This window comes from Oenanthe melanoleuca, chromosome 1A (assembly GCF_029582105.1).
Source record: "Oenanthe melanoleuca isolate GR-GAL-2019-014 chromosome 1A, OMel1.0, whole genome shotgun sequence".
In the NCBI taxonomy this organism is placed as follows: domain Eukaryota; kingdom Metazoa; phylum Chordata; class Aves; order Passeriformes; family Muscicapidae; genus Oenanthe; species Oenanthe melanoleuca.
In genome coordinates, this window is record NC_079334.1 from 63,455,857 (window position 1) to 63,483,850 (window position 27,994).

Below are 27,994 nucleotides of genomic sequence, written 5' to 3' on the forward strand. Positions count from 1 at the left end.
TGGGAATGTTTAAAAGAAGCTGCCAGGCAGGTATGATTTACTTGGCTTTTGATAAAATCTCACGTCAGAGACTATTAAAGCACCTTGTCAAAGGTTAAAGGGGCAAAGTCTCCATTTGGAAACAGAAAACAAAGACAGGGAACATCTGCTCCTTGAAGCAAAAATGAGCAGACACCAAGGTCAATACTGGCATCATTACTATTTAATAGCACTTGTATATTAATGAGAGGCAGCAAGAAGATTAAAAACAAGGCAAAGAAAACCAACAATAGGCCAAATTTACTTTACTTTTTCAAAACAGAGGGAGGTAGGGAAAAAGTCATGCTGTGAGATGTGCTTTACATGAGAAATTAAATTATCACACTGAAGTTTGCCAGTGGAAGTAGTTTCAGCACATTAAACCTCGTATTCAGCCCAAGTGGGGCTGAACCAGCTGGTCCCATTTTACCAGCCACTTCATTGTGAATTCTGAAATGAGGATAAAAAAAAAGACAAACACTTTCTCTGTCATTTCTTGCCCTGGTTTTAATCAGCCACTATTTCCTCATGCTTCTGTGATGCCACAATTTCTTGGTTACAAACATTGCAGGGGAAGGCTGCATTGTTTTATTAAAAAAAAGAAAAAAAAAAGAAAAAAAAAAGAAGTTTCTCTTGACATTTAAGAAACAGAACAGGGAGAGTTCAAACTCTGATCATTTTGTAAACACCAAAGATGCAGAACTGAGTCAGAAGCCTACATGGATCAGAAATATTGCTTAGATTTAACCCGGATGTGTACACAACAAAGCACCTTGGCCAAAGAAATCTGAGCTGCTAGTAATATACACACCAGGTCATCCATGGAAAAACAACTGATGAAATGCAGGCTCTGCACCTGTAAGGCTACAGACATCTGTCACATCCTCAAGCCAGCACAGGAGGCAGCTGGCTTTGATGAGCGATCAGGCACAGCACAGAGGGCTCTACTTTTCCTTCTCCTTTTTGCATCTCCTAAAGTGTGTGGACTTCTTGTGACATTGGACCAAATCACTCCAAATGATCTTCTGGTGGAGATTTTGGACACAGATGACAAAAAAGCCTTTGGGAGGGAGGTAGGAAAGGAAAATTGATCAAATTTTAACTCTAGAAAACCACTAACTGGACTCCAGGAAAGTGTTCCATGAAGCTGGTGGTTCCAGCAGCATGGATCCTGCCCAGGGCTGGTGGATCCACCAGCACTCTTTCAGGGTTTTGCTTATGATCCTGCAGAAAAAGGACATTCCCCTGTGTGAACAGGATTCCCTTCCTGATCCCACACCTTCTCCAGCAGCTGTTCCAGGAGCCCCTGGAGAAGCACAGGGCACGTGTGTGCTGGGTGCAGCAACACACCTGAAGCTGCAATGGAGAGGTACTCACTGTTCCTCTTAGCTTGGCTTTCTGGGCAAAGCCACTTTGCTACCCCTTGTCAGCCCACACAAAGCCTCACCCCAGCACAGGCAGCAGGGCCTGGTGCACACATCCACTGGGACATGTGCTGATCCACCCAAGGATGCTCCATCATTGTCTGTGCCAAGAAATTGCTTTTAATTAATCAGGGCTTCAATTATGTACAGGTCTCATCTCTATACCCTGCTCCTGGTTAGCTTCAGCTCTACAGAGTCACATCTGTTCAAGTACTAATGAGCATGAATTTCCATGTATTCATGTTTTCTTTCAGCCATGTTACCACCTGGAAATCTCAATTTATTTTTCCCCTTCTGTTAAAGAAGTGTCTAGGCCTCACAGATGTGAGGAAAACAAACAACAACAAAAAATATGATCCAATTCCCTTTTCTCTCCAAAAATATCAGAGACAAAAAACATGTAAGTAAGGGTTCAAAATCAGCAACATTATCTCATGGTTTTCCTTATGCTTCATGTTTTTTGTTTTTTTTTCAATGAGGTGCTGGCTGTAGGGGTGATGGCTAAATGCTGGAGAAATGTTACATCAGAGCATCTGATCTCCTGCTCTCAAGGTACTTACAGGGCTTTTTTTCAGATTGAAATCATCTCTCAAGGAACACACAGACATGAGACCAGTGCTCAGCAAAATCAGATAGATGGCAATCAGAAAATTCCGAGATCTTCCGCCTCCTCTCCATCTGGGAGGAGGAAGAGGCACTAAAGGGTTCAAATTCCAGGTCAGGACTGCAGATGCCACGTCCTCAATCCATCTCTGCTGTCAAAACCATCAGCCAAATGCCCCACAGCTGCTCACAGAGAGACAGCTTCTGTGTGTCGAGCTTGAAATGCTTTCAGAGAGCAACACGGAGCAGCCTGAAAATCAATTAATTATACAAATATTAGTGACTTCCAAAATGTGCTCAGTGCCAGGAGCTCCCATGCACCTATGGTCCCCTGCACCACAGTCCTGGGGAGACATTATTCTCAGGGAGACAAAAAGTGTAATTAAAATCAGGCAAGAAAAGCAACATTTTAATTTTTTCTCCTTCTGCTTGTTTTTAGGCAGAACTTTTTCAAAGCCAGTTGCATGAAAAGCAATCTTTGAACTAACAGGCAATTACTTAATTAGGTACTTAGCTGCAAATTACATGAAGCAAAGTGTCTGTTTTATCTATTTGGAAATGTAAACTGGGCTTTGTGCTACCCCTAACACAGAAATTCCCTCCTTTCTAGCAAAAACTTGTCTTGCATGTAAAGCAAGAGACTCATCTGAATTCTGGCTTTAATCGTTTGGGAAAAGGATCTTTGGAAGCACAAAAAGCACTTTCAGGGAGAAAAATGAACTGGAAATCATACATGTTAAAGACATGTTAGATTCCAGTGATTTATATATTAAATGCATAAGAAAAAATGGGATGCTTTGCAAATCAGTGATGGAAAAGGATTGACTTGAACACAGCACAGCCTCCTAGAGTAGTGCTGAACCTATTACCACTTGCTGCAAAGCAGGATTACATTTTTCCTGAAGCATGCTCAAAAACGTATTCTGGGTTAAAAAATGTCACCAGTTGACACACCCAGCCACATTGCAGTGCTCCTGCAGCCTTCCATGGGCCTCACATGGATCAAACCCCAGGAGATAACACCTGAGGAAATGACACCTCTATCCCTGGGGCCACAGTCTTGGCTCTGCACCCAGAAAAATTTAATGCTTAAAATTTTGCCCATTGTCAGGTCAATTTGACCCCCTCACTTTCCTTCTTGCCCCAACATTTTGGTGTGACTCAAATGGATCAAATGTGACTTTTTGTCCAGTTTCTGGGCAAAATTCAGCATTGGGGGAGGACCTGGCTCTGCAGGTGCCAAGTCTCCTCAGCTCTGATTAAATTTCCCACCCAAATTGTTCCTAATCACAAAGTTTTCATATTGAAGGAGAAGGCATCAGAGCAAGGAGTCCCACAGACAGACTCATGCTTCTCAGGGGAAACACCAGTGAGGAAGAATTTCTTCACAGAAAGGATGATTAGACACTAGAACAGGTTTCCCAAGGAGGTGGTGCAGTCACTATCCCTGGAGGTGTTTAAGGAAAGCCTGGAGGTGACACTCAGTGCCATGGGCTGGTGACAAGGTGGTGTTTGGTCGTAGGCTGGACTTGACCTCAGAGGCCTTTTCCAATCGATTTCTAATCGATTCTGCGATTAGGGGAAATGGCTAAACAGAGGCAGGGGAGACTCAGATTAGAGATCAAAGCAGTATTTTTCACTGTGAGGGGGGTCAGGCATCGGGACAGGGTGTCCGGGCAGGTGGCGGAGTCACCGTCCCTGCAGTGAAGTTTAAGAAGCGCCCGGACGCGGCTCTGGTTTGAGTTCAGGACTGAAGGGGTTACAGCGGCAGCGCTGCGTTGGACCGGCTGATCCTAAAGGTCTCTCTCAACCTCGACGATTCCGTGACTGCGAGAAGGGACCAGACCCCACACACCGCGCCCTGGCCGCCCTCACGTGCTGAGCTGAGGGGGGGCGGTGTCGCGACATGTCGCGCTGCGACGGCGCGCGCCCCCGCGCGGGAACGCGCGTGGGATGCGGTGTGAGGGGGAGCGGGAGGGGGCGGGAAGCGCGGAGCGGGGAGGCGGGAGGGAAAGGGAGGGAAAAGCAGGGACAGGGAGGAAAAGGGGGGGTTTAACCCCCCCGTGCCCGGCGGCGGCGGCGGCGGCATTTTCTATTCAGGCGGCGCTGAGGGAGCCCGGCGCGCCCGGTGCATTGTGGGACCGCGCTGGGAGTCCCGTTCGCGGGAGGAGGCGGAGGGCGAGGAGGCGGCGAGAGCCGGTGAGAGGGAGACCTGAGGAGGGAGGAGGAGGAGGAGGGGGGGTGCAAGGCGGGGAGATTTAAAGGGGAATTCGCCTCCGCCGTTCCCGCCGGGCCGGGCGCGGGGGGCGGCGCGGCGCGGCCGGGGCGCGGGGTGCCCGCCTGGCCCGGGCCCCGCCGCCCTCCCTCGGCCCGGCCCCGGGGGAAGGGCGGAGGAAGGAGCGGGGATGGGGGGGCAGCGCCTTCACCGCGATGCGGCCGCTTTAAAAAAATTTGGACGCCGGCAGCGGACGGGTTAAATTTTCGCCCGCCGACATTTTTTTTTCCCTTTTCCCTCCTTTCCCCCCCCCCCCCCTCAATTCCTCCCCCCCACCCCCGTGCTTCCCTCCCTCCCCATTACGGAGTGTCGGCGGGGGCGGAGAGGGGGCTGCTCCCAACATCCCACCGGCCGTCCCCGCCGGCGAGGGGTGGACCCCGCCCCGGTGACACCGTACCTGCACGTGGGGACACGGGGGACAGCGGGGTCGGACAGCGCGGGCTCCGGCCCCGCCGCACCCCGGCAAGGAGCCGCCGCCAGAGCCGCTCCGCTCGCAGCTTCTTCCTCCCCGTCCTCTTCCCCCGCCGCCTCTCCGGCCGCACAAAGAGCGGCAGCGAAGGCCCCGGGTTTGCCTCTAAAGGCAGCGGCTGGAAATTTAAGGTGTCCCGGAGCCATGTCTGCCCGCAGCGCTCCCCGCCGCATTCCCCGGATCGATGGTGGTTGCAGCGCCTCGCCTCGTGTGTCTCGGGTGCTCGGGCTGGCGGTGGGTGCGCTGGGGTTTGTTTGGGGTATGTACCTGGCTCCAGTTCTCCTTCCCTCCTCCCCTTTTCACTCCTGTGCTCTCCTGTCTGTTCTTAGGAAGGCAAGGGTTAAACTTCAGCTTTTAATATTTATTATGCCGCTCTTTTAAAGTAAGAAACGTCTGGGTTAGGAGGTGGTGTCTGCTGCTGGGGAGGGATGCTTGTCGCGCACATCGCAGTGCTGCATGGACTGCCAGAATCGCAGAATATTCTGAGTTGCAGGGGACTCACAAGGGCCGTCAGTCCATCTGCTGGCTCTGCACAGGACAGCCCTAAGAATCACACCTTGTGCCTGAGAGTTGTCCAAACTCTTCTGAACTCTGCCAGGCTAGGTGTTGTGACCACCAAAGTCACCAAAACTTGGTCTTGTGGGGAGTGTTACTCCCATGGGAGTATGTGAACTGCACAATTGCATGCAGCTTTAATCATATCTTTATTAGAAAAATTATCGTATTCTTGCTCTGGGGATGTTTTCCGTTAAATGAAATCGTCTTGTTTGTTTCACGAGTTTGTTTTCAAACGTGAACTGTGTCCTTACAGTCCTCGAGGCTGCAAAAAGTTCCCGGTAGGCTGTGGCCTCTGCATCCATCCCTGTGCAAGTAGGCAGGGGGTGCAAAGCTTATTGCACTTATTGGTAGATGAAGGAAGATGTTTCCCTTGTGGGGCTAGCTGCTTTTTATAATTTTCTGGAATTAATTAGAATGAAGTGTTAAAAAAGAATGAAGGGAAAAAAATCCCCCTCCTCCTTTAAAAGCTTTTGTCTCCTATTTCTGTTGACAGGTTGTTTTCCAGACACTTTTTTTTTTTTTTTTAATTGCAAGTGCTTAGTGTCTTGCATTGGAAGACAACAGCTAGGAACTGCATTCATTGCTTATCCAAGACACGTTCTTGTAACTAGAGTTTGGATTTCTGCCCGAGCCTAGGCTTTGGAAGATTTGTTTTAAATAAGTGCCACACCTCCCAAAGAAGGAGGGAAAACACAGTGAAGGGGAGTTGGGCTTCACATCAAAAGTTCTCAGGGAGCTTAAAACTTCAGTTCCTACAAATTATAGTCCATAAATAGACTTAAAAGTTTATGGAACAGATGTGCTTGTTAATAAGTGCTGTGTAGGGCAGATACAGCACAGTCTGTAGATTTACTTCTTCCCTTCATTTAGCAAAGTTGAGCTTTGCAATACCAGTCACTTGCATTCTTCTTTTCAGCTTAACCTCATTAGGGCATGACCATCAGTATCAGGTGTTGTCAGTGATGCCACTGAATTTTGTTCTTGTTGGTGTTACACAGGATTCTTGCTTTCTAAGAAACTACTACTAGGCAGGTTGCTTTTAGTAATTCCTGAAAACTTGTTCTCTGAGAAAGATTAATTGTATTTTATCACAGCTGTTCCCGTTTAGAAGTCAGTGTCTCGGTTAGGCCTCTTATTAGTTTTGGAGTGTGGTGGATGTGAGTCAGAGTGGAAAAACGTTCTAAAATTAGACATGCATTGTTAAGAATTTTATTAAATGAATTGCATCAGTGTATTTTTACATTACCATTCTAATGGGCAATTCTGTGATTCTCCGTATCATTAGTTGACTAAAAATGGGCTGAAGAGGCAAGAAACTTTTCAGCATTTTTGTCTGTAAACATGCTGAAAGGTAAACTGCCATGCTTGCAGGTGAACCACTCCGCTTACATGCGGCCTCTTTGTTCTTCTGCTACCTGTTCTAACAGAACACCAGAAGCCTGTTTTCTCCCAAGGAGAACAGGTGTATTATGGAGCTTCAGCTTCTTACCTCAGGATTGAAGCAGAGTCATTATTTGAAAAGCATCTTGTTTTTGAGATTAATATGTTAATGGCTAAAATTATGACCCTACACTGAGCTGAGTACAAACAGATGTCTCTGCTGAGCATACTGCAGGATCAGGGCCCAGGTTGCCTTTGGGAAGTTGGCCTCTGTGCTCTGGGAACTATTATTTCTTTCATTACCTCTATGTTAAATGAGGTTGGTAAGCATGTTAGATTCTTTTTTTGATGAAAACCTTACGCAGCATATCTGGAAAAGAAGTTAATTCTCTGATTCACCTGGCATAGTTATAGTTTTAAATGTCAGAAGGTAAGGTGAGGAGTCATCTCTTTGTAGTCGTAGGGAAATGAGGTGTGTGATATGTGCACACCTGTCTTAACAGGTGAACAGCAGCAAGTGCTTTCTTTTTCTTTTAACTTCAGTCATGTGTCTTGCAGGTCATAGGAATTTCTAATGTTCCTTTTTTTTTTAATTGTTATTTTTCGTTTTTTTAAGAAGACTGATCAGCAGAGGAACTGATCCTGTTGCTCTGGGGTGGGAGAGGCCGGCAGTCTGTGGGAGAGAACCATGTCTGTTCGGGAGTCCTTTAACCCAGAAAGTTACGAACTGGACAAGAGCTTCCGTCTGACCCGATTCACTGAACTGAAGGGCACAGGCTGCAAAGTGCCACAGGATGTCTTACAGAAACTGCTCGAATCTCTACAGGAAAACCATTTTCAGGAAGATGAACAGTTCTTGGGGGCAGTTATGCCCAGGTTGGGTAAGTAGTTGCTGCGCTGGACGTTGGTGGTCCTTCTGCTCAGTTTGCTTAGTGACACGATCACATTTGTGGTTTGTTTAACCAGTTGGGAAATTGTGTGTTGTATAATGCATGCAGAGCATCCAGAAAGCTGAAGAATGAATCTCATGCTGTCATTTGTTGGCATCTGGAATACAAGAATATTATCTTAATTATTTAACATCCTGCAGTGCACTCAACTACAAGAGCAAAACACTCAGGAATGACCATTGTGACGGGCACATGCTTAGTTATTAGTCTGCTCCCCCCATTCCCCCCAGTAGGTGCTGTGCAAACTGAAGTCCTGTCAGTTAATTTCTCAGTTAATTTTAGACTTTTATGTTCACACATTGCATTTGGAATTTGATGCAATGGATGAATGAATTTGGATGACTCCCAGGTGAATTTCCCGTCTCCCTCCTCTCCCTTCTGTTCCTGGGTCACAGAAAGTGAGCAAGAGAACTTCCTTGCTTCAGGTGACTGGGAGCAAATTGTTTCACAATTGTCATTATTCCTCTGAGTCCTTTCATTGTTCCCCACTCTAACTCTTTTGCTCACCTGTAGAAGCTGCCTGGGAAAGGCTGCCTTTCCAAGACCTCTGTGTTCTTGCCAGCTTCACTTTCTCTTTGATATTTGCACAATGATGCAAGCAATAAGGGAAAACAACCTGCACAAGCCATGGGGAACAGGGCAAACGTAGGTATTTTGATACCAGCTACTGTACCTAATATTGATATAGATAAATTAATGTAGATAATGAGTTTAATGACACTTTTAATTCTGTTTGTCTATTTACTCAGCCTTGCATATTCAATCTCTCTGCAGTGCAGAATATTTTTTTCCCTCAACTTAAGAATATCAATGGAGCATTTATTTTGAAGTTATTTAATTATCAATTTAGTATTCAATAACTTTATTTAAAATTATATAAACATTGCTAATTGTCTATTAGCAGGCTAACAGGTTGCAACCCATTATTCTGGTAGAGATTGAATATAATGAGAGATTAGTAAGGCGCCCATGTTCTTGCCTAAACAATGGCAATCTTTGTATGAAATATATAAGCAGCAATTGTGTGTGAAGCTGGGGTGGCACTGTAATTTAATATTCCCTGGAAGAGAACACTTCCATCTTTTTTCATCCCCAAACTGTTATTTATGTGTATTTTTCTAAATTAAGTAAGCTGTTCACAGCAGCATTTCGATTTAGCAATTTTCTAAAATCAGCAATAGTTTGGTTTAGATTTTTTTTCCTCTTACAAACTTACAGGCTCTAAACAATAATGGAATTGCTAGTAGACTTTTCTTCTACAGCTATATGAAAAGGTATAAAAGTAGATTTATGCCATCAGTGTGTAGATGTGATACTATGTAACAGAAAATCTGTTAGTAATAGAAGGTGAAGAGTTCAGGTCTCTTTTGTAATGAGTATCCCTTTAGCAAATGTGTCTTTGGATAAGTTTGGTATGAGATTTGCCTTTGATGTCTTGTGCTTAAAAGATATAGGCAGGTAACTTGCCCCCTGTGCATAGGCGCCATGCTTTTGAAATACAGTCAGAAGGGAGGTTGCCAGCAGCCTCCCCTTTTTAGTTCTGGGAGGGATGTTACCCAGAGCAAACTTCAGTACGGCTGTGAGTAAGAGACTGCAAATCTGATGTTTATTCTCAGAGCTATTACAGGCCTGAAATCAGTCATGGCTCTGAAGAGATTTGCTTGTTATTTAGATATGTTTTGGTGGGACATTAGCACAGCCTCAGAAGGACCATCATTGTAGCCCCTTGGCCTGGCTGTCAAGCAGCACTTTGTCTGAAATTGTGGGGAAATGCACAGGTGAAGTCAGTCTAGCAGCATTATGGCATGGATAGGTGAACTGAGGGCAAAGCAGCTCCTGCATCTGGGCCACTTCTCTGCAACTGCTTATGTGCCCTTCTCTGGAGGCACTGGACATTGGGCATGGTGTATTGGGAGCTTCTGTGCAGATTGACCAACCCTAAATTACTGCTTGGGAGCTTGTCAGTATGTGTTCTCTTCCAAGGCAAGATCTCCTGCCTCTCTAGCAGGAGAGGCAAGATCCTCTCCACCTATATACTAGCTGCCTGGCAGACATCTGTCCGCTCAGTAAGACTCAGATGACAGCAGCTTGTTCCATCCCTGTACAGGACACTGCCAGACTGGTTTGTAGCTCTTGCTAGGATAGTGTGTCTCATCAATACATGGTGAAAGGTTCCTGTGTGACCTGCTCCCTAAAAATTTGCTGTTTTGAAGACTCTTGCCCTATGGGGCATGCAGAGTAGTTTCAGACAGCTTGCTGCCAGCCCAGGAAGGAGGTAAGCTTCCTGCCATTGCTGCAAGGCACAAGGCAATCCATAGGGGACTGTGGTGCAGCCAGCGTGTTGTGATTTGTCACCTGCCCCTTTGGTGTGGGCTCTTCCATTGCAGCAAATGCTGGGAGGTTCTAATATTACTTGTTCTGATGGAGATATCCACTGTCAGGGAAAGGTCGTGGTGCTCAGGGTTGTGGTTTTCTCCAAGGAGTTCTGTACCTATCAGGTGATCTGCAACCTTCCAGCCTTGCAAGGCAAGGTTAGTGTGGTTGCTAAAGCTCCAAGTGGGTGAATCATCTTTCACCAAGGACTCGGGCTGTGACTTGTTCCTTCTGAAGTGAGGGAATGTCCATTATGAGATGCTGTGTCCCTGCACAGCTGCTACCATATTTTTGTTGAGATCAGAGAGACAGGAAAACTTATTTGCTTTTGACAATATCAATGTACTTAGTTCCTCTTAACTTTAAGTGTACTTACATAAAAGCACAGATGTTCTTGATGTGCTGTTGTGCTGCTGCAAAAGAATAAAGAATATTGTAGTTTAATTCTTGCCTTCAGCCATTTGCACTTATGTTCAGTTCCACCCAGTTTTTTTCCTTTGCTGGTTTTTTCCTCTTACTTGTGCTGTGTTCCCTCTCTGATGAAGGAATTTGCCATGTCTGTTTAGGCAATGTTAGGTATTTCACAGACATGTTTTATAAACTCTTCTCTTAAGAGCAACAGATAATTCAGGACACAGTTACCCACCTCACTCATGGATTTCTGTCTTTCCAGGAATTGGGATGGACACTTGTGTAATTCCATTAAGACATGGAGGTTTGTCATTAGTCCAAACAACAGATTATATTTATCCTATTGTGGATGACCCTTATATGATGGTAAGTTGGCTAAACTTGATTCTTGGGTTCATTGCTGATTTGGGTTTCTCACCAACCTGATAGCACTTCTGAAAGTTTCTTTTAGATGTGTAGTGCTAATTGTGTGATTAATTGCATTCAGAGTCTTTCCTAAATAGATGTGAAGAGGGAAAGGCATAATTTCATCCTGGAATCTCCCAGGAATGCTGCAGTGCTACTTTCTGTGTAGGTGAAAGTTGGGAGAACTGCCACCTTTAATTCGGATTTTTCTTCATCTCTTTGTGGGATTTGGTTTGAAGAGCCCAAAAGGGGGAAAATGAGCAGGCTGTGAAGTAGCAGAGAGTAAACTCCACTTACAAGCAGAACCACATTGTATCTGGCCTTTTTTGAAGTATTGAAATAACCACGTAACCTGTTAGAACTGGAAATACCTAATGTCAGTAGTTGGCAATAGCACCTGGCAATTTCAGAGTGCCTTGTGAAGACCGGCTTTCCTGTGATGCTACCTGCACTTGAATATGGACACATTGAAATGACTGGTTGGACAGTGTGTATACTGTGGCCTTGGTTCCTTCTGTGTTCCTGTCATACTAATCTGTCTCAGCAGACATTCCTCCATGTGTGGCAGTGTTCAGTATTGACTTGAACAGGTCCTGGAAAACAAATGAGCTTTAGAAGAAGACTTTAATAAACCTGTAAGGAAATGTTAAATGAAAGGTGCTAGAATTCATGTTTTTTGTGGTTTGGATGTGACTCCATTGCTTTTACTGCTATTGATGTTACTGAGTGTTCTATGTGCTGCTGTCAGTTTGTTTGCTCTGTGAGACCTGTCTGGTAGGTTTTGACAGTTTGAGATTGGGACCATCTTTTTTTTTTTTTTCTTTTTTTTTTTCTTTTTTTTTTTTTTTTTTTTTTTTTTTAGCATGCTTGACTGTGTGTTGTGCCCATATGTAAGCCTAGCTCCTGTGATTTCTCTTCCAGGAGAGCTCTCTTTCTGCAAACTGAGCAGCCAAAAATCTCAGGCTGGCCTCTGGAGTATGGAGTTGTGCTCTCCTGAGAAATTTGATTCAAGTGGGTTGCTTTAATATCATGTGGAAACTTGTCAGGGACCAGAGGAAAAAAAATGTTTTGGAGATCCGTTTTCAAGTTCATCATCTGAGAAACTCTCTTCTTACCTTGTAACAAAAACTTGAGGGACAATGTTAAAGGCTGTGGTGAAGGGGGAGGGTTGCTTTGTTTGGAGATACAAAGGGTTTGAAAAGCTACAGTAGATAGATAGGCCTGTGCCCAGATGAGGTTTAGGTCAGTGTGGTAGGAGTGGAATGTAAATTTGGCCTTAGTCCAGCTTCAGTGGTTGCATCATAGTTAGTCTGATCCACATGCACCAGCAGCTGTAACCTTGGTTCTGTATAACTCTCAAGTCCTTCACTTTTCATTCTTGAGGACATTTATTTTAATCTGATGGCTGGCCACTTCCTAATCTGTTTAGATATGTGTATTTCTTCCTAAGAGCTAACTGAGGATGGGGATTCTGTCTCAAGCCTTCTTGCTGATACCACCAGTGATGATCCAGCAGGATTATTGCTCCTGGACCCTCTGCTCAGACCCCTCTCTTGAGGGCCAGAGTACCCCAAGGGACAATATAGGTCCTCTTGCTTGTGTGGACCAACATTGGTTAGAGGACAGTCAAATACCATTTGCCATGGGGTTTATGGATGGTTTTTACTAGCAGAAGGATTGTGAGACTTGGGAATTTTGAGGTGCTGTAAAGGTGTGTGCTCTGGCCTCCTCTGCTTGAGACATGCTACTGCTACCCTGCTTCTCCAACTGCTTCTTTCCCTGTTTAAGTCTAGGTGTCCCCTGACCCACGCCTGTCAACTCACCTGCCGTGCACACTGTCCTTGCCCTTCCCCTCAGTCTCCTTACCCAGGCACTTCTAGTCTGGTTTTGAGTGAGGGTTCCCTGATCTAAAGTCTCTTCCTTTCTCTGTGCACAGGGTTTACCTGCAGCTCCTTATCTGATCTCTCTTCCTAATTGCAGGGAGGAAGCAGAGGGGGAAAGCCAAAAGTGAGCTCCCAAGCTGGGTGCTGTGACAGAAGGGATTAGGAAACAGCTGAGGAAGGCAAAACTGCTTGTGGACTCAGCTGAACTTCTGATTTCTGCTTCAGAAAACAGCTTTCTCTCACGCTGGCACTGCCTATTTTAAAACTAAGTTCTGCAGTTATATGCAAAATCATTCTTCGTTCTTTTCCTCTTTTTCCTTCACTTCGGGTTTATCCTTGAAAACGCTCAGTCCATGTACAAAATTATCCCTAGAATGTACACCTATAAAATCTATACCAAGCATAGAATTTATTTAGCTTAAATTGTTTATTACAAAAGTTACAAGCAATTGAAAAAAGGTTTTGTAATAAGTATCATATCTCTGTGATTAGCTCTGGATACTGGCCTCTGTTGTAGCACTGCAGAAACACCTGTTTGAGTACAAGAGCAGGGAACTGGGTGGTTTGAGAGAGAGTACATCTTTCCTCCTTCATCCAGGAACCTTTTTGTTGCTGTTTTAAGAACCTTCATTCAGGACTGGAGATGGGTGTCTGATTCTTCATCTTTTGTCCTTACAAATAGTTCTTAGTATTGCATGAGATCTTTTGTGTTTCAGGGCACTATGCAAGCAGGCAGGTGGTCTGCAGAACCTGCCCAGCTGACCTGTGTTTGTGAGCCCTGTTGGCTTTGCTGGTGTGTCACAAAAGCCCTGTGTTGTTCTCTCTGCTCCTTCAGACTTGGGAATTGCACTTCCCTGAATTTGTATCCGTAGTGGTTTTGGCTGTTGGCAAAAGCATTCTTAGACTAACCTCTGACTATCAGAGGTGTTGTCCTTATGGTTTTAAAAACCTATCTGTCATTCCTAACAGAGCACAAACCAGCAGTTTGCTTAGTAAATACTGAAGATTACAGAGAATGGCTTGATAGTGCCACAAAAGGGAAATGGCAGTCATATAGAAATTTAGTAGCCAATATCTATCAAGTAGCGCAGTACACAACTCTTTTCTTAATAGTTTAAGATTTAAATTATTAACTGGAATTAAAATATGTTCCAGTTCCAAATATCAGGGATTCCTCTGCCACTGAAAACTCTTGAATTTAGAAAAACTTTATTATATTTATTTGTGATTTGGAGATGTTGTTTCATGTCATCAGCAAGTGAAGTAACTGCCTGAAAATATTACCCTTTTTGCAAATTGTATCAAATAAGCATGCTGTTGCTTTTACCATGGTGGTGTTGCCTTTGAACATAATGAAAAGCACAGACTTAAAATCATAAAGCCAGGTGTTGATTGCAGTTCTGCATCTGTAAACCTAAAACAACTTTCCTAGAATGCATGAAGTCTTCCAAAGTAATACAACAGAATTTGTCCTATATTTTAAAATACCTTGCTTAGGGCATACCCTGTATAAGGAAGTTCTGCTTTTTCATCAGAAACTTGATGTCTCATCTGTGCTGGGTCTATACCTCAAAAACCCTGACTCAGGTCCATTAATTTAGTAAAATTAGAGTAACTAACCTCATGCAATGTATGTGATGGCTTCTGAGTCCTATCAGCTTCCTGACTTAGAGGAATTTTGAGCAAACAGTTTTGTCTCTTATACAAATTTTTATTAGTGGAGATACACACACATACCAGTCAGTAAAATTGGTGCTGTAGCAAAATTCAACCTGATCTTGTCACCTGGAGAGTGACAGATAAATACATCTCTCACTGTGTGAATGGTGGGGGCACACAGCTTCCCTCAGTGGTGGCAAATACAGTTCCTGGGAACCCTGAGCTGCTTTATTCCCTGCACACACTGTCATCCCCAGAGCAGAGGAAGCAGCCCAGTGAGGGTGTGTGCTGGCAGCACAGCTGTATCCTCTGGGAACAAACTCAGGAGTGCAGACATGGCCTCCAGAGTAGTGCAGGGAGCAAATATCTTTCTCATCAAAGACCCATCTCCTGTGTATTTTGATGCAGAAGGTCAGCAATATGTGCTTTTTGGATTAATTTCCTAGCAGTTGTGAATTCCATGCCATGGCCATCTCCACCAGGATGTACAGTTTTGTGCTGGAATAAAGTTAATAGAAATATACCATGTTAAGTAAACAGAGCTTGTTATGAAAGATAGACTGTTGATCTTAACTTATTCTCTCAGATTGGGCATCCAGTCTGAACTCTGGGATTCCTATGGAGTCAGTGGGAGAGTGTGTTGACCAAGACAGCTGGGATGAATTCTCTCCATGCCTGTAAAGGAATGATACCTGCACTTCTAGGTGGGCACATAGCACGTAACGGATCATACCAAATCTCTGGCTGGGTTTCTTAATGCTGTGGAGTAAGAAGCTGTGTCAGAGTGCAAACTCACACTGGAAGCTCTTCTTGTGGAAGATATTTAAACATTCACCAACAGTGCTGCAGATTTTTTTTCTTGTCTCTTTGTTTTTCAGGGACGAATAGCGTGTGCCAATGTCCTAAGTGACCTTTATGCCATGGGGGTCACAGAATGTGACAACATGTTGATGCTCCTTGGAATCAGCAATAAAATGACAGATAGGGTAAGACTTTTGGCACTTTACCTTAAAGGAATACTCAAAGTTTAATGTGCTCAGACACATGAAATCAAATGTTAAATGTTTAGTGTATTTTCTCCTCAAAGTTTGAAGCTGTTTAAAGAAGAGATGGTTTTAATGAATGGCTTAGTTCATAGTATGGATCTTGCCTCATAAACACTCTGAGGTCATGTGCTAAAAGTTCAGTTTTCTGTGGCATTGTAATCTGCTGCCTTCATCCCCACCAAAATGGGGTGCCTCCTTCTATCAAAGGCCAGTATTTGATTACCAATTCATCTGCCAGTTTGGATAGATGATTTTGAGTTGTTTTGTTTTGGTTTTTTTCTTTGTGGAAGTGATCAGCATGTATGTTTGTTTTGCTATAGTAAAAAAAGGGATGTTTATTCTTGGAAGGATGTAAGTTGAAACTTTGATAGTTAATGGAGCCCAAGTGCATCTTGATCTTTTAGCACTGCACTGCTGTGGCTGTACCTGATTACACAGCAGGATAGTTGTTCTGAGTTTCCAGAACTCTGATTACTCTTATGACCTTTTCTAGAACGTTTCTTCAGTGTAAGAGTGTCTTCTACACAGAACTGTAAAACTAACTCTGTGGGATGCAGTTTTCAGGAGACCAGACTATTCCTAAGGGTTGCTTTTTTGTCATGAACTATTTGCCACAAGGGCATTTGGTTGGAGTGGTTAAAGCCTTGGACCAGCCTTGCAATGACTAGCACTGCTGTGTATGAAACTCTGACTTCTGTTTTGATCTCTAGGAAAGAGACAAAGTGATGCCTCTAATTATCCAGGGTTTCAAAGATGCAGCAGAAGAGGCAGGAACATCTGTTACTGGTGGCCAAACAGTGTTAAATCCCTGGATTGTTTTAGGAGGAGTGGCCACGACAGTCTGTCAGCCTAATGAATTTATAATGTAAGTTAAATCACTAAACAATCAAAGGCACTGGTCTGAGGGATACAGTGATATTCCTTTAAGCACTGTGTTGTTATCTTGTGGGGTGTCTCCTGATGAATAAAGCAGTACCTTCTCCTGCGTGCATTTGTCCTTAGCACTCAACAGATGCCACATCTCTTTGTACATATTTGCTTTTTTAAAACAGGATGTCCTTTTACTTCTCCCCACCCCCCCAGTCCTTTTTGATCCTATTCTCCTTTTGACAAGAGAATTAAGCTTCTAATCTTTAAAGGTAGTGTAGACTGTTTAGAACATAAATTTCTGCCACATTTATACATACATTTCTAAACCATGTCCTGCTTGTCCTGTTAATGGCTGTAGAGAACTACAGAACTGCTGTCTTTAGAGCATTCTATCCATTTAACAGAAGCTGATTTTGAATGTCTTACTGTGGCATGTTACTCTATACAAATGAACTTGTTCATGATCCTAATGCTCAATATCTTACGCCCTGGGTAAAAAAAGGTAAATTTTTTCCCGTATCCTCTCTTATGTATCAAAAAATTTGAAAGAAGAGTTGTAATTTGGTATGTGTTTGACTGCAAGCATTGTTTTCTTTTCCAAGAAAGAAGGATTAGCACTTTTTAAACAAGTTTGCAGCATTTTCCTCAATAATATTGCATGGCAGTGAATCCCAAAGGGTAATTCTGCAATTAGTCAGTTTTTTAACAGCGCAATAAGATGCGTGGGTCTGTGGAAAATGTAATTATCAGCACTTATTCCTAATAATGTGTTTGAATCTTGCTGTGTAGTTAATATACGAATTCTTTGTTTCCAGGCCAGACAATGCAGTGCCAGGAGATGTGCTTGTATTAACTAAACCCTTGGGAACACAAGTGGCTGTAGCTGTCCACCAGTGGCTAGATATTGTGAGTACACCACAAAAAAAGAAATGGGGAAGAGGGGTGTGAGTTAAAGATGACTTTCCTCATTCCTTCAACATGACAAAGTTCAGCTCAGATGGGAGTCATTTGTCACCTCTCTCTCCTCCTTCCTCCTTGATACGCTCCAGTCTTCCCTACTTGGATGCAAAATTCCTTTGGAATCAAGGCAATTTACAATTTTGTGCTTAGTGAGCCTATCTTAATTGCACCTAATTCTTAGTTATTTCTCAGGCATTGCTGTAATAACCAAAATTGTTTGCTAACAGAACAACAGACTATCACCCTGGGCAACATTATGCCCTACTCCACCTGCCAAAGTAATTGGCAACACTTATTGATGGCAGTTAGGCCAAGAATGCTCTCTCTGTACTTGGGCTTTCTGCTTGTGTGCATGGAAGTTTATCTGCGTTTCACATGTATTGCCCTGTGCATTCAGTAAGAATTTTTCTAGCAGCATTATGGATGTAGACATACTTCCATCTGTTACTTCAGGCAAAAATGTAACTACTGAACTGAAAAGTAACTGCAAAATTGGCATCTGCTTATGTTGTCTGGCTCCCAGAATGTGTCTTCCGAATTATAACTGCTCAGTTTACACTCTAAAAAGATGCATCTTTTCTACTTTTGGGACTCCTGAGCCAATAGACTGGCAGAGGAGTGAGCTGGAATCTACTTTGGTTTGGCTGTTGGCCACTGCATTGTCAGATGAATTCTAACTAACACAGCTAGTGTTAACAAAGTGGGAGAGAACCAGCTTAAACCTTCATTGGAGTCTGAAATGTGAGCAATGAGGGAAAAATATTTTTCTCCTTCTTTATAGGGTCTGGCCTAGCAATTTTGACCTCTTCAGAATCCTGTGTTTTCCACAGGTACAAGGATCAGGGCCTCAGATAATCCTGATATGAAAATGAAGTGAAACAACAAGACCCCAATTCCATAGTTATGTTTTCTGGCCATAATCTTACTTCTTAACATACCTTCTTGTTGTACTGACAAGCAGACTTGCAAATTAAGGCTATTCTGAATTTCCACATATTTCAAATACTACTAATATCCTCAACTGTCAAACAGAAAAACCTGGTCTGAAAAATGAGGACAGCCAGGAAATCAATACTGCTATTATGTGTAAACAGAATATATCTTTGATTGTGGTAGGAAAATTTGAGTAGCTATGCTACCTTTTCTTTAGCTTTGTTTTGTGAAAGTGCAGGGAAAGTGAGAGTAGAATTAATTGCCCATCACAAATCCACCTGTAAATCAAATTTTAGTGGGGAATTGGACTTCATATTAAAAAGTGTGTGGGAGAAATAGTATAGCAAGGTTATGCAAAGGCAAGAAAGGAAAACTGGAGTGTAGAGATATGCATGCATAAAGATATGAAAGGGAGTGCTGTGATGTGCATCTTCAGGCAGGGTTTTCTAGCTCTTTGCTGTTGTCTACAAACCTTCCTATTTGGAAATCCAATCGTGCTTTTATAACCTGTTTGGGAGTTTTTGCAAATTTTCTGCCATAATTCCCTGTTGACTCAGCCCAGTATCTTTATTGTTGTAGTGGAGAGGAATTTGCCTTCAGTTCATATCTTGCCTGTGTTTGTGGCCCATCTACCCTCAGCCTTGAGTTCTGCTTCCACATCATTTGTGATTTCTATTGCTCTCATCTGCCCAGTTTCTGTCCTGTGATCAGCTTCAGAACTGTTTTTGAAACCTAAGGCAGAATGACTGCTCAGGTTTTTTTCAGTCATTCCCAGAATAATCACTATTCTGTCATCTTTGTAACAGTTGCATCTTATTTTTTTACTTGGTCTCTCATTTGTGTAAACAAAAATGCTTTTCTTTAACTGGTAGATCCACTTCAACCTAATATCAGAAACTCTGGTCCCACTGCCATCATTCCTTGCTCTTTGACAATTTGTTTATTTTGGCTAACCAGTCTTTCCCCCTTTTGCCATTTTTGGATTCTCTCTTACACCTCTTGAAGTCAGCACTCATTTGTTAAGACAAGATCCTTCCCCAGTGTAGCATCACCTACCATTTCTTAGTAGTTCCTGCACCTTTTGTTAAATAAGATGTTTGTTCTAAACATTTACTCTATGGAATGGCAGTGTAGGTATTGTGGCTTCAAAAATCCTGTGTTTTCTGACTTTCAGTTCTCTGTATTTTATTTTCATTGCAGAAAAAAAAAGTTAAATCAGTTTGTAGTGAGGCTTTTAAAATAAAATAGTTGCTTTGTTTCATTCTGGATCTGGAATCACTTCAGCTGTGAATGAAACAATTACCCTTTATAAAGGTACTGTTTCCTAAATTGTTGTGAAACCCTTCTGGGACGAAGAGCATTTATGGGAATATGGTGAAGAGATGAGACCATACTAGACACTGGAGAATGGGTGGAAGATGCTGGTATTAAATTGTAAAGGAGGCTTATGAAACTGCCTTCATCCTAAATTGGAGTGATTATATCCTGCCTTAGCATACATTCCTCTGGCCAGTACTGCTGGATATCAGTTGTCTTTCCTGATCAAAGTGTCCAGGTGTGAAAGTAAGAACAATCTCTCAAAAATCCAAGAAGGCAGAAATTACAAATCTCAACATCCAGCAACCAAAGTTCTTTTAATTTTGCTGTGGGAGCTCAATCCAGAGAGTTGCCTTGAAGAAGTACTTTCCCTAGGGTAGTTTATTCCACTCCATTCGGCTGCTGAAAGTAGGATTTGAGGTGCTTAATGCCTAATAGATCTTTAAATAAACTTTGCTTAGTTTGGGGTACAGCAGACTAAGACACAAGCCTCTGACTGGAACGTTTTGCCCCTCTTTAACTCTTAAAAAAACTACATTTTGGATTAAGGGTTTGGAGTTTTTTTAAATGGTCAGGGTGCACTTTAAAATGTACAGCTGAAAATCTAAAAGAAACATCTTTATTTCATCCATTAGCCTGAAAAGTGGAATAAAATCAAACTCGTGGTAACACAGGAAGATGTAGAACTAGCATACCAGGAGGCAATGATGAATATGGCACGGCTGAACAGGACAGGTAAGAGATGTGTGTGCTGGAGGGGAGGGATTGTGAGTCTCTTCACTTCCATATCAATTTCATTTCACTACCTTGGGGAATTGGGACATGGACACTTTGTCCCTTTCATTCTGCCCCATCTCTCTGTTGTTCAGAGTTAGTGAAACCAGCAAATTAAAATCAAATGCCCTTATGTAATTATACAGCAAAAACACAAAGCTGCTGGATATGATTATGACTCGTGAGTGCTGCAAGTAACATCCCAGTGAGTTAAAGGATGTTTTAAAGGGAAAAATATTGGATTTGTTCCTTGCTTTCTTGCATTGGGAAGGCCTGACTGTGGTAAGGTTAAAAGAAATTGAAATAGAATAAAATAAAGGAAAAGTTCTACACTTATGTAAGCTTCAGTTTAAATTTTGATTTAAAAAAAAACAGACCTTTCTTCTAATTCAGTCTTGTACACTGCTTTCCACAGTGTGGAATATGCTTTTTTTTTTTTTCTGTTTGTCGTTTTCCTGTTCCTGTAGTGGGTTTTTTGTTTTGATTTTTTTTCTTTTAAATTTGGTGGAAGAAAAGCTCTGCTTTTACCCTAGAAGTTTTAATCCAGGATTTCCCTTCTTTGTTCAAAGTATCTTCTGGCAGAGTGGAGAATTGAATTAAGTGTTTCCTTACTTATTTCTCAGTTGAAGGAACAGGAATGGTTAAATATCTCTTTTCCCGTTTATTCACTTTTCATTTCTTATATCATCCCCCTGGTTTTTCATTCTTTGTCAAAGCCTTCCAGGTAAGATAAATGACCAGCATTGTCTTATGGCAAATAACTCACTTCTTCTCGTGTGTGGGGAGGCACACAAAGAAAGTCAAAGCGTTCTTGGTTTTGTTTTTCTCTGCTCTTGTCATACACCTTTAACAACACTTAAATAGTCTTAACTGGTGCTATTGTCCTGCATGCATAGGTGCCTTTTTCCCACCCAGGAGCTGCAAATGTGCAGGAATTTCATGAATGTATAGGTGGGGAGGCTGGGGCCCTTCCCCCACAGCCGCAGGCTTTGTTTTTTCAGCTCTTAAACCTTGAGTGTCCACATCTAAGTTCAGCTGTCACTATTGCAGGGCGGCAGGGGAAGAGATGTGAGGAGACTGAGCTGTGTCTGATTCCTGCCCTTAGTGGAGCAGAGCTGAGCTCAGAACCCCTGTGGCCCTCAGCTTTGGGAAGTTTGGATCTGAAGCAATCCCTGTTTCTTAGACTGCCAATATAAATGAGTAGCACATGTCTAATAGAACACGCTCATAAATGCAACTTCCATGACGGATTTTCAGCATGATTTAGTATCTTAAATACAAACTAAATTTTTGAAGTGTTACGTGCACTATTGGTTAATTCCAGTTCTCTTTATTTTATTAATTTAATCCAACCTGGTTTGCATTAAACGTATCCAATGTGCACAATATTGTTAAAGCACTTTACTGGTAATTTAGTATTTTCTGATTTGGTGTTCTTCCCTTCTCCCTCTCTTGTAGCTGCTGGACTGATGCACACTTTCAATGCACATGCAGCTACAGACATCACGGGATTCGGGATCCTGGGGCATGCACAAAACCTTGCCAAGCAGCAGCGGAACGAGGTGTCCTTTGTTATTCACAACCTCCCTGTCCTGGCTAAGATGGCTGCTGTCAGTAAGGCCTGTGGCAACATGTTTGGCCTCATGCACGGGACTTGTCCAGAGACTTCAGGTAGGTGACAGCTGTGCCAGCCCCTTCCTTCCCTACACCTGCACTTCAGAATTCCATTTCAAAGGCACAAATCGTGTGCTGCGCGTTCAGAGTCACGGTTGGTTTGGCACCTGGCCAGGCTAATGAGCAGCAGCCACACAGCTGTTCACAACTAACTCCTTCAGCCTGACTTCCAAAACACCACCCTGTCCTGAATGTCTTCTGCTCCCTTATGGAACACTATTACAGAAATCCTGACACCCTCTGGTTTGCAGTTAGAAGTTAGTGATGATTCTGAATTCTTTTGAAACCTGTTCTTCTCTGTTAACTCCAGAACAGTGGATATCTGGAAATTCCACCACATCTGGCACAGTTTTCTCAAAAATCAAAGCCACTGGCAGTAGTTTTGCCTTACAAAGGATAGTGTTTAGTTTGTTACTAAAAAATTTAGTGTTGGGTGGGCCAGTGTTGGCAGCTGAGGCCTTCTCTGTCCACAGCATACAGATATCCAAGAAAACAGCTTACAGCTTTTCTCTCTTAGTTTTATGAAATTTGACTTTAGGGATTGTGACTAGCAGCAAAAAATAAATGTTGTTCTCTGACCCATTTATTACTTGAGATCAATAAAGCTGCCACATGCAGTGACAGTGAGTACAACAGACTGTACTGAAAACCTGGCTATGGACAAAAATATTTAGAGAGTCATCAGGTGATGAGAACTTCTGATGGTTTTTAAGTTGCCTTATCAGGAATAGGCTCTTCTCTGATGAGCATGATCACTGTCATCTACTGGATGTCTTTCTACTTCACTTTCCCCTTGAATCTTCTATTTTGTTTTTTTCTAATTTAGTCTGACTCTTCTTTCTCTTTGGGAAATGGAGAGATGTAGCAACGAATCTATCTATTTCTCTTATCTCATTTCCCTGCCATCTTCTGGCTCTCCAGAAGTATTATCCACATTCTCTGCAGTTCACAACAGAGGGGCCCCCTTGAAGCAAAACAGTCTGAAGATCTGGAAAAAAGCACCACAGTGAGAGACATAAACTTTTCCCCTAGTGAATACATAACTTATCCTGATCTGCTGAGTTGTTCCTTGGCCATCTGTGCTTGAGCAGACACTCTGTCCTACAGAGGCTGTTTGGCTCAGATGATGTGTAACAGGATATGGGGTGTGAACACTTTCCAAATCCAGAGTCAGAAGGGAGCAGAAATATCTGGTGGCAGCTTGGCAAGCTGTGTCAATAAGGTTGGTAGCACTGGCCAGATTCTTAATACCCAGAAGCTCACATAGCTGGAGTGCCAGCAGCATTTATTATTTGGAAAAAGCTCAAAAAATAGCATGAGACTGAGCTGGAACTGCAAGGTGCTCTTCTAAGTGAGTGGCTGTGGTAGAGGTTTGGATAGCAGTTGGTGTTGGAATGGTTTAGCTGCAAACCAAGTGTTTGTCTTAAAAACTGCCCATCCTGCACCTTGGGGACACCCAGTTCTCTTTTCACTGAAGGAATGTGAAACAGTGCAGATGGATGCACTGCTGAGAAGTGGGAAATGCCTGACTTCAGAATCTCTTCTGGGAGTGAGAGCAAGAGGTCTCTTTGAAATGCAGAGTCTTGGGCAGAGATGGATGATGATGGGAAAAACAGCGAGACAGATCTGGTTGGTGGTGAACTGTGAGTGCCTCAGAACATGTCTGTGATTTGATCACTGTGCTGTGTTTCTCACATTACAGTGGCCACAGGGATTTGTTACAGGGCAGTGTCACCCAAAAGATCAGTAGCCGCATGGACACACTGGCCAGGCTCTGGGAGCTGAATAACCACCCGCAGGCTTTGGGCTTGCACTGCAGGGCCTGGTGTGTGTCAGCAGTGGGAGCTGGGCTGTGCTGGCATGGCTCATTGGCATTCAGACCAGGCTGTTTGCACACCTCCTGCCCTGGGCTTGATTTATGTGAAGGCCAAGGCCTGCCTTGCTGTGCCTGATACCCAGCTGTGGGAGCCCTGCTGGGGCTGCTCAAGACTCTTCTTACTCTAACACAGTAACACACTCTAACACTCTAACACACTTCTTCTCTGTTGGCTTAAACTTCTGGACATGCTCTGTCTGTAGCTTCTTCATCTGGGAACAGATGTTTTTCAGCAGAGTGGGCAGACAATAAGAAATTTACTGGAAAACTATTTTAATGGATTTTAAGGTTATTATGTTGGGTTTTTTCCCTATGTGCATTTGCTGGGCACCTGTTCACAAAAGCCAATGTTGAAAAGATGTATTATGTCATCTGTTCCATCCTTCAGGCACTCTTGCTAATGGTGTAGTCTCCTAAAAATGCACTTTTACATGATTCTCCACTCTTTTAGGGAACTCCTTTGGTAAGGGTTAAAGTTGCAGTCAGGCATTTGGTCTCAAAAGAATGAGTTGTTAAAATGGCTACTTGCAGAGATAAGTCACAGAGTTACCCTGTTTGGGACATTCGTACATGTGTGTATTTTTCAGTCCTAAAAACTTTTTGATGGTGTCAAATGACTCTTTCAGTGTAGCAGAGGTATCTCAGCAGCTTGGTGTTTGTGGAGATTTGGTGGAAATAGGTGGATGGAAAAGAAGGGCTGTGTCAGTGCCTGACAAGAGGCAAGGCTAATGATGTCATCCTGTTGTAAGTCATTGCAGGAGCAAGGACTTTATTTTGATTCATGAACTATTTGTATCTCTGCTCTTAATTACAGAGCTTTGTCTCGCCTGCTTTTGAAGTGTTCTGTGCCTACTTCCCTGCTTGATATACTACTTGTTAAAACCAGCAATGTTCATAGCCTCTACCAAAAAAACCCTTTTGTTCTTACAAAGATAAGCCAGGACAGCCACCAAGTATCTGCATCCTTTCAATCCCCAAAAAGCAGAGCATCTGGTAATGCCAAGAATACAGACTAGCCTAAAAAATGTAGTGGACAAGCTTAAGGACTTACCCAGAGGGTTAAAGAGACTGGTCAGTGTAGCAGAGAAGTAACTATAATCCCTGCTTACAGGAAGCCTGCTGCTGGTTGAGAGTAGCTCATAGCCTTTTTAAGTATTATTGATCAGACTGGAATGTAGCCAGCAGGTGGAAAGTGATTTTTTTTTTTTTTTTTTTTTTTCCCCCACTGGAAACTGGAGTTTTGTGCATGTTTTTGGTCTTGCCCGAGAATGATAAGGGGGTGTGTATATGAGTGATACAAAATTGCAGGAAGAGAGTGTGTGTGAAAAAAATTGAGTGGATTACTTTTCTGCTCTTTCTTGTTTCTTTTTTTACCATATTCATACACCTCCCTTCTGGCTAGTTAGCACCTTCTCTGCACTGCCACTTGCAAACCTCTCCCTTGACTCGCTTGCACCACGATGTAAGTTTCTCTTCAATTGGATTTAGAGCCTTCCATGGGAATGTCACATAATTCCTTTGCAATTGATTTGTCTGTTACATCTGAAGTAGTTCTAGGCACTGTCTTTCAAGCTTATGGGTTTTTTGTTGTTGTGTTTGATGGAAATACCAGGATGTTATTTTGAAATGTCAGAGAGGTAGGCATTTTTTGGCTGGCATATTTTTCTTCATACAGTATTTTAAAAAATCACTTTCACACTTCCACTTACCCTTTTTATTAACTCCTCATGTTCAGTAGCTGCTTCTCCATGGCCCGAAATGAAAAGTGTCTTTTGTAACCAGTGAGGGGACTGTGTGCTTGGAAAAGCAAACATCAAGGTGCCCATGGTGCTGAGGAGTTGTCTGTGGAGGAGGAGGAGGTGGCACCCAAGCCCAAGGTGGTCTGCTCAGCAGGTGGCCCTTTGCCCCAGGGTTGTCTCAGAGCTGGTGGCAGAACTTGTGGATGAGAGTGCTTTGGGTCAAGGAGTAAGTGAGGCTCAGCATATGCCCAGATTCCGGGCTGTGTGAATCTAGTCTCTCCCTATGTTCTCCAAACATTTTCAATTCACTTGCCAAACTGTCTTTTTCAGTGCTTTGGAATTCTAAGAAAGGAAGTGCTTTTAGGTTTAATAGTGGAATGGTGAGTTTGCTAACTCATTACTGTGCTGCTTCTGAAAGTCTTCATTAGTAAATTAAGTAATTACAGTTGTATCTGAGAAAAAAAACTCACAGGAAAGGCTAAAAAGGTTAGAAAATTGTCAGACAAAGGGGTCAGAAGGTCTGTCACAGGGAGCATTGGATCAAGCCTGTGTTTAATGTTCTGCCTCTTGCATTCTCAGCAGGGCAGTAGTCCCTGCTTTATGAATGATTTCATTGCATGCGACAGGATTACTCACAGAATCAGCTGCCACCAATATGTGCTTACAGGTAGCTGCATATGACCTTTATCCAAAATGTTTCTGTGTAGAGGCACTCTGCAGCCCTCTGAGGAAAGTTACAGTGCTGGTGTTGTTTCAGTATGTCATTTGTTGGCATCGGTACCAGGTCCTTTTGCCAACATCTTTTGTGTGTATTTGGCTTCGTTCATATGAAACTAGACACTGCATTCAGGCGCAGACATCTTGCTGTAGGGCAAGAGCTCGGAGTTCCACTGTGTCTGTTTTTGGAGTCTTTGGAGTTCAGCAGACTCCACTGAAGTCACCAAGTCCTTGTCCAAGTAGAGGTCTAGCAGACCAAGGCTGAAATACTTTGCAGTCAGGTGTTCTGATGCTGTGCTCTGTTTCTTTGCAGGAGGCCTCCTCATCTGCTTACCACGAGAGCAGGCAGCGCGCTTCTGCGCCGAGATCAAGTCCCCGAAATACGGCGAAGGCCACCAGGCGTGGATTATTGGCATTGTAGAGAAGGGCAACCGCACGGCCAGGATTATAGACAAACCCCGGATCATTGAAGTGGCACCACAGGTGGCCACTCAGAACGTCAACCCCACGCCCGGTGCCACCTCTTAATAGAGATGAAATAGCTGTTTGTTTTTGAATAGATCTATTCCCTTATCATCCTACAATTTAAAGAACTGTAAAAAGAAAAGAAAACTTGTTGTGTCTGCACATCTGGTGGCCTTAGGTCAGTTTATGAGTGGATACAAATAATAAAATCCATTGCCTTTTTTTCCTGTTACATTAACTGAAGATGCACCTAATCTTGAGGCAGCTTCTGAGTTGAGAATTATATTGTTATCCAATACTGTTGATTCATTTTGAATCTTTAGACACTTATCTCTTGCCGCATAGGCTCTTTTTAAAGGTGCTTTCACGTAGCACAGACATTACCAGTAGTAGTGTCGAATAGCAGTTTGTGTCCTTTCATTATGTGTATATTTATCATGAATCTAATTTTGATGCCTTGAGTGATATTCCAGAAAGGCAATAAATTGACAAGCGACACAGTGGGTTATCCAGTAGTAAGAGGTTGCATGATTGCATTCAATCTTTGATTTTTAAAAAAATTTATTTTATTTTATTTTCTAAGGTTTTTTTGTAAGGTTTAGTCTTACCAAGAGCATCTGCGACCCTGGACATTGCTTGGTAGTGCACTCAGTTTAAACAGCAAGTGCTGACTTTTTGCATGGAAAGCGCTTCAGAGTCGAAGGAGTCATTTTGAATTTCATTATTTGTAGACTTGACAATATTTACTGTATTATCAATGATTGTTTTCTTTATTGATAGTAAGGACAAATAAATTTTTTTTTTTCTTTTTTTTTTCTTTTTTTTTTTTTTTTTTGCAACGTGATTGGATGTGCTATAGTGCAACAAAGGTTTTGCAGACCAAAAGGAGGTTACTGTATAATATTCATTTACAATTCACTATATAAATAACTACACAAATAATTTTTAAATATAATCAAACTAAAATAAACCTCTGTTCTGTGGATGGTAGTGTTTAATACATTTTATATTTTGTATAGTGATTACAAGCCTTTTTTGTTTCTTTAAAAATCAGCAGCTGTTTAGTATAATTCTTAGTATTATTTTGTTCTTTGCTCAAATACAATTTTCTGCACGCTTTTGTGATCTGTGTTTAAAACCAACATTGCCAACAATGCAGCTTGGACTTAAGCTTGTTATTCAAAATAAATATTTAATTTTTTTTATTGCTCTTGT

The 27,994-nt window shown here is 42.7% G+C and overlaps 1 protein-coding gene across 4 annotated transcripts; it reads left to right on the plus strand.

Annotated features, from left to right (window-relative positions):
- Positions 1 to 3,571: 3,571 nt before the first annotated feature.
- On the plus strand, positions 3,572 to 27,984 carry SEPHS1 (selenophosphate synthetase 1). Of its 4 annotated transcripts, none has more exons than XM_056508823.1 (9): positions 3,572 to 4,244; positions 7,344 to 7,608; positions 10,724 to 10,827; positions 15,287 to 15,394; positions 16,165 to 16,319; positions 17,140 to 17,230; positions 20,170 to 20,269; positions 21,767 to 21,979; positions 26,628 to 27,984. In XM_056508823.1, the coding sequence occupies exons 2-9, from the start codon at positions 7,416 to 7,418 to the stop codon at positions 26,840 to 26,842; spliced, it is 1,179 nt and encodes a 392-aa protein (XP_056364798.1). In that variant the 5' UTR covers positions 3,572 to 4,244; positions 7,344 to 7,415; the 3' UTR covers positions 26,843 to 27,984. The 4 variants fall into 4 exon arrangements, with proteins under 4 accessions (XP_056364798.1, XP_056364817.1, XP_056364790.1 ...); XM_056508842.1 differs by having other exon boundaries at positions 7,347 to 7,608; XM_056508815.1 differs by lacking the exon at positions 3,572 to 4,244 and adding an exon at positions 4,627 to 5,048.
- The last annotated feature ends 10 nt before the right edge of the window (positions 27,985 to 27,994 follow it).

Coding starts and splice junctions, on each gene's coding strand:
- SEPHS1 (XM_056508823.1), top strand. CDS start 7,416: ATGTCTGTTCGGGAGTCCTTTAACCCAGAAAGTTACGAACTGGACAAG. Junction 10,828..15,286: donor TGGATGACCCTTATATGATG/GTAAGTTGGCTA, acceptor TTTGTTTTTCAG/GGACGAATAGCGTGTGCCAA. Junction 16,320..17,139: donor CAGCCTAATGAATTTATAAT/GTAAGTTAAATC, acceptor CTTTGTTTCCAG/GCCAGACAATGCAGTGCCAG.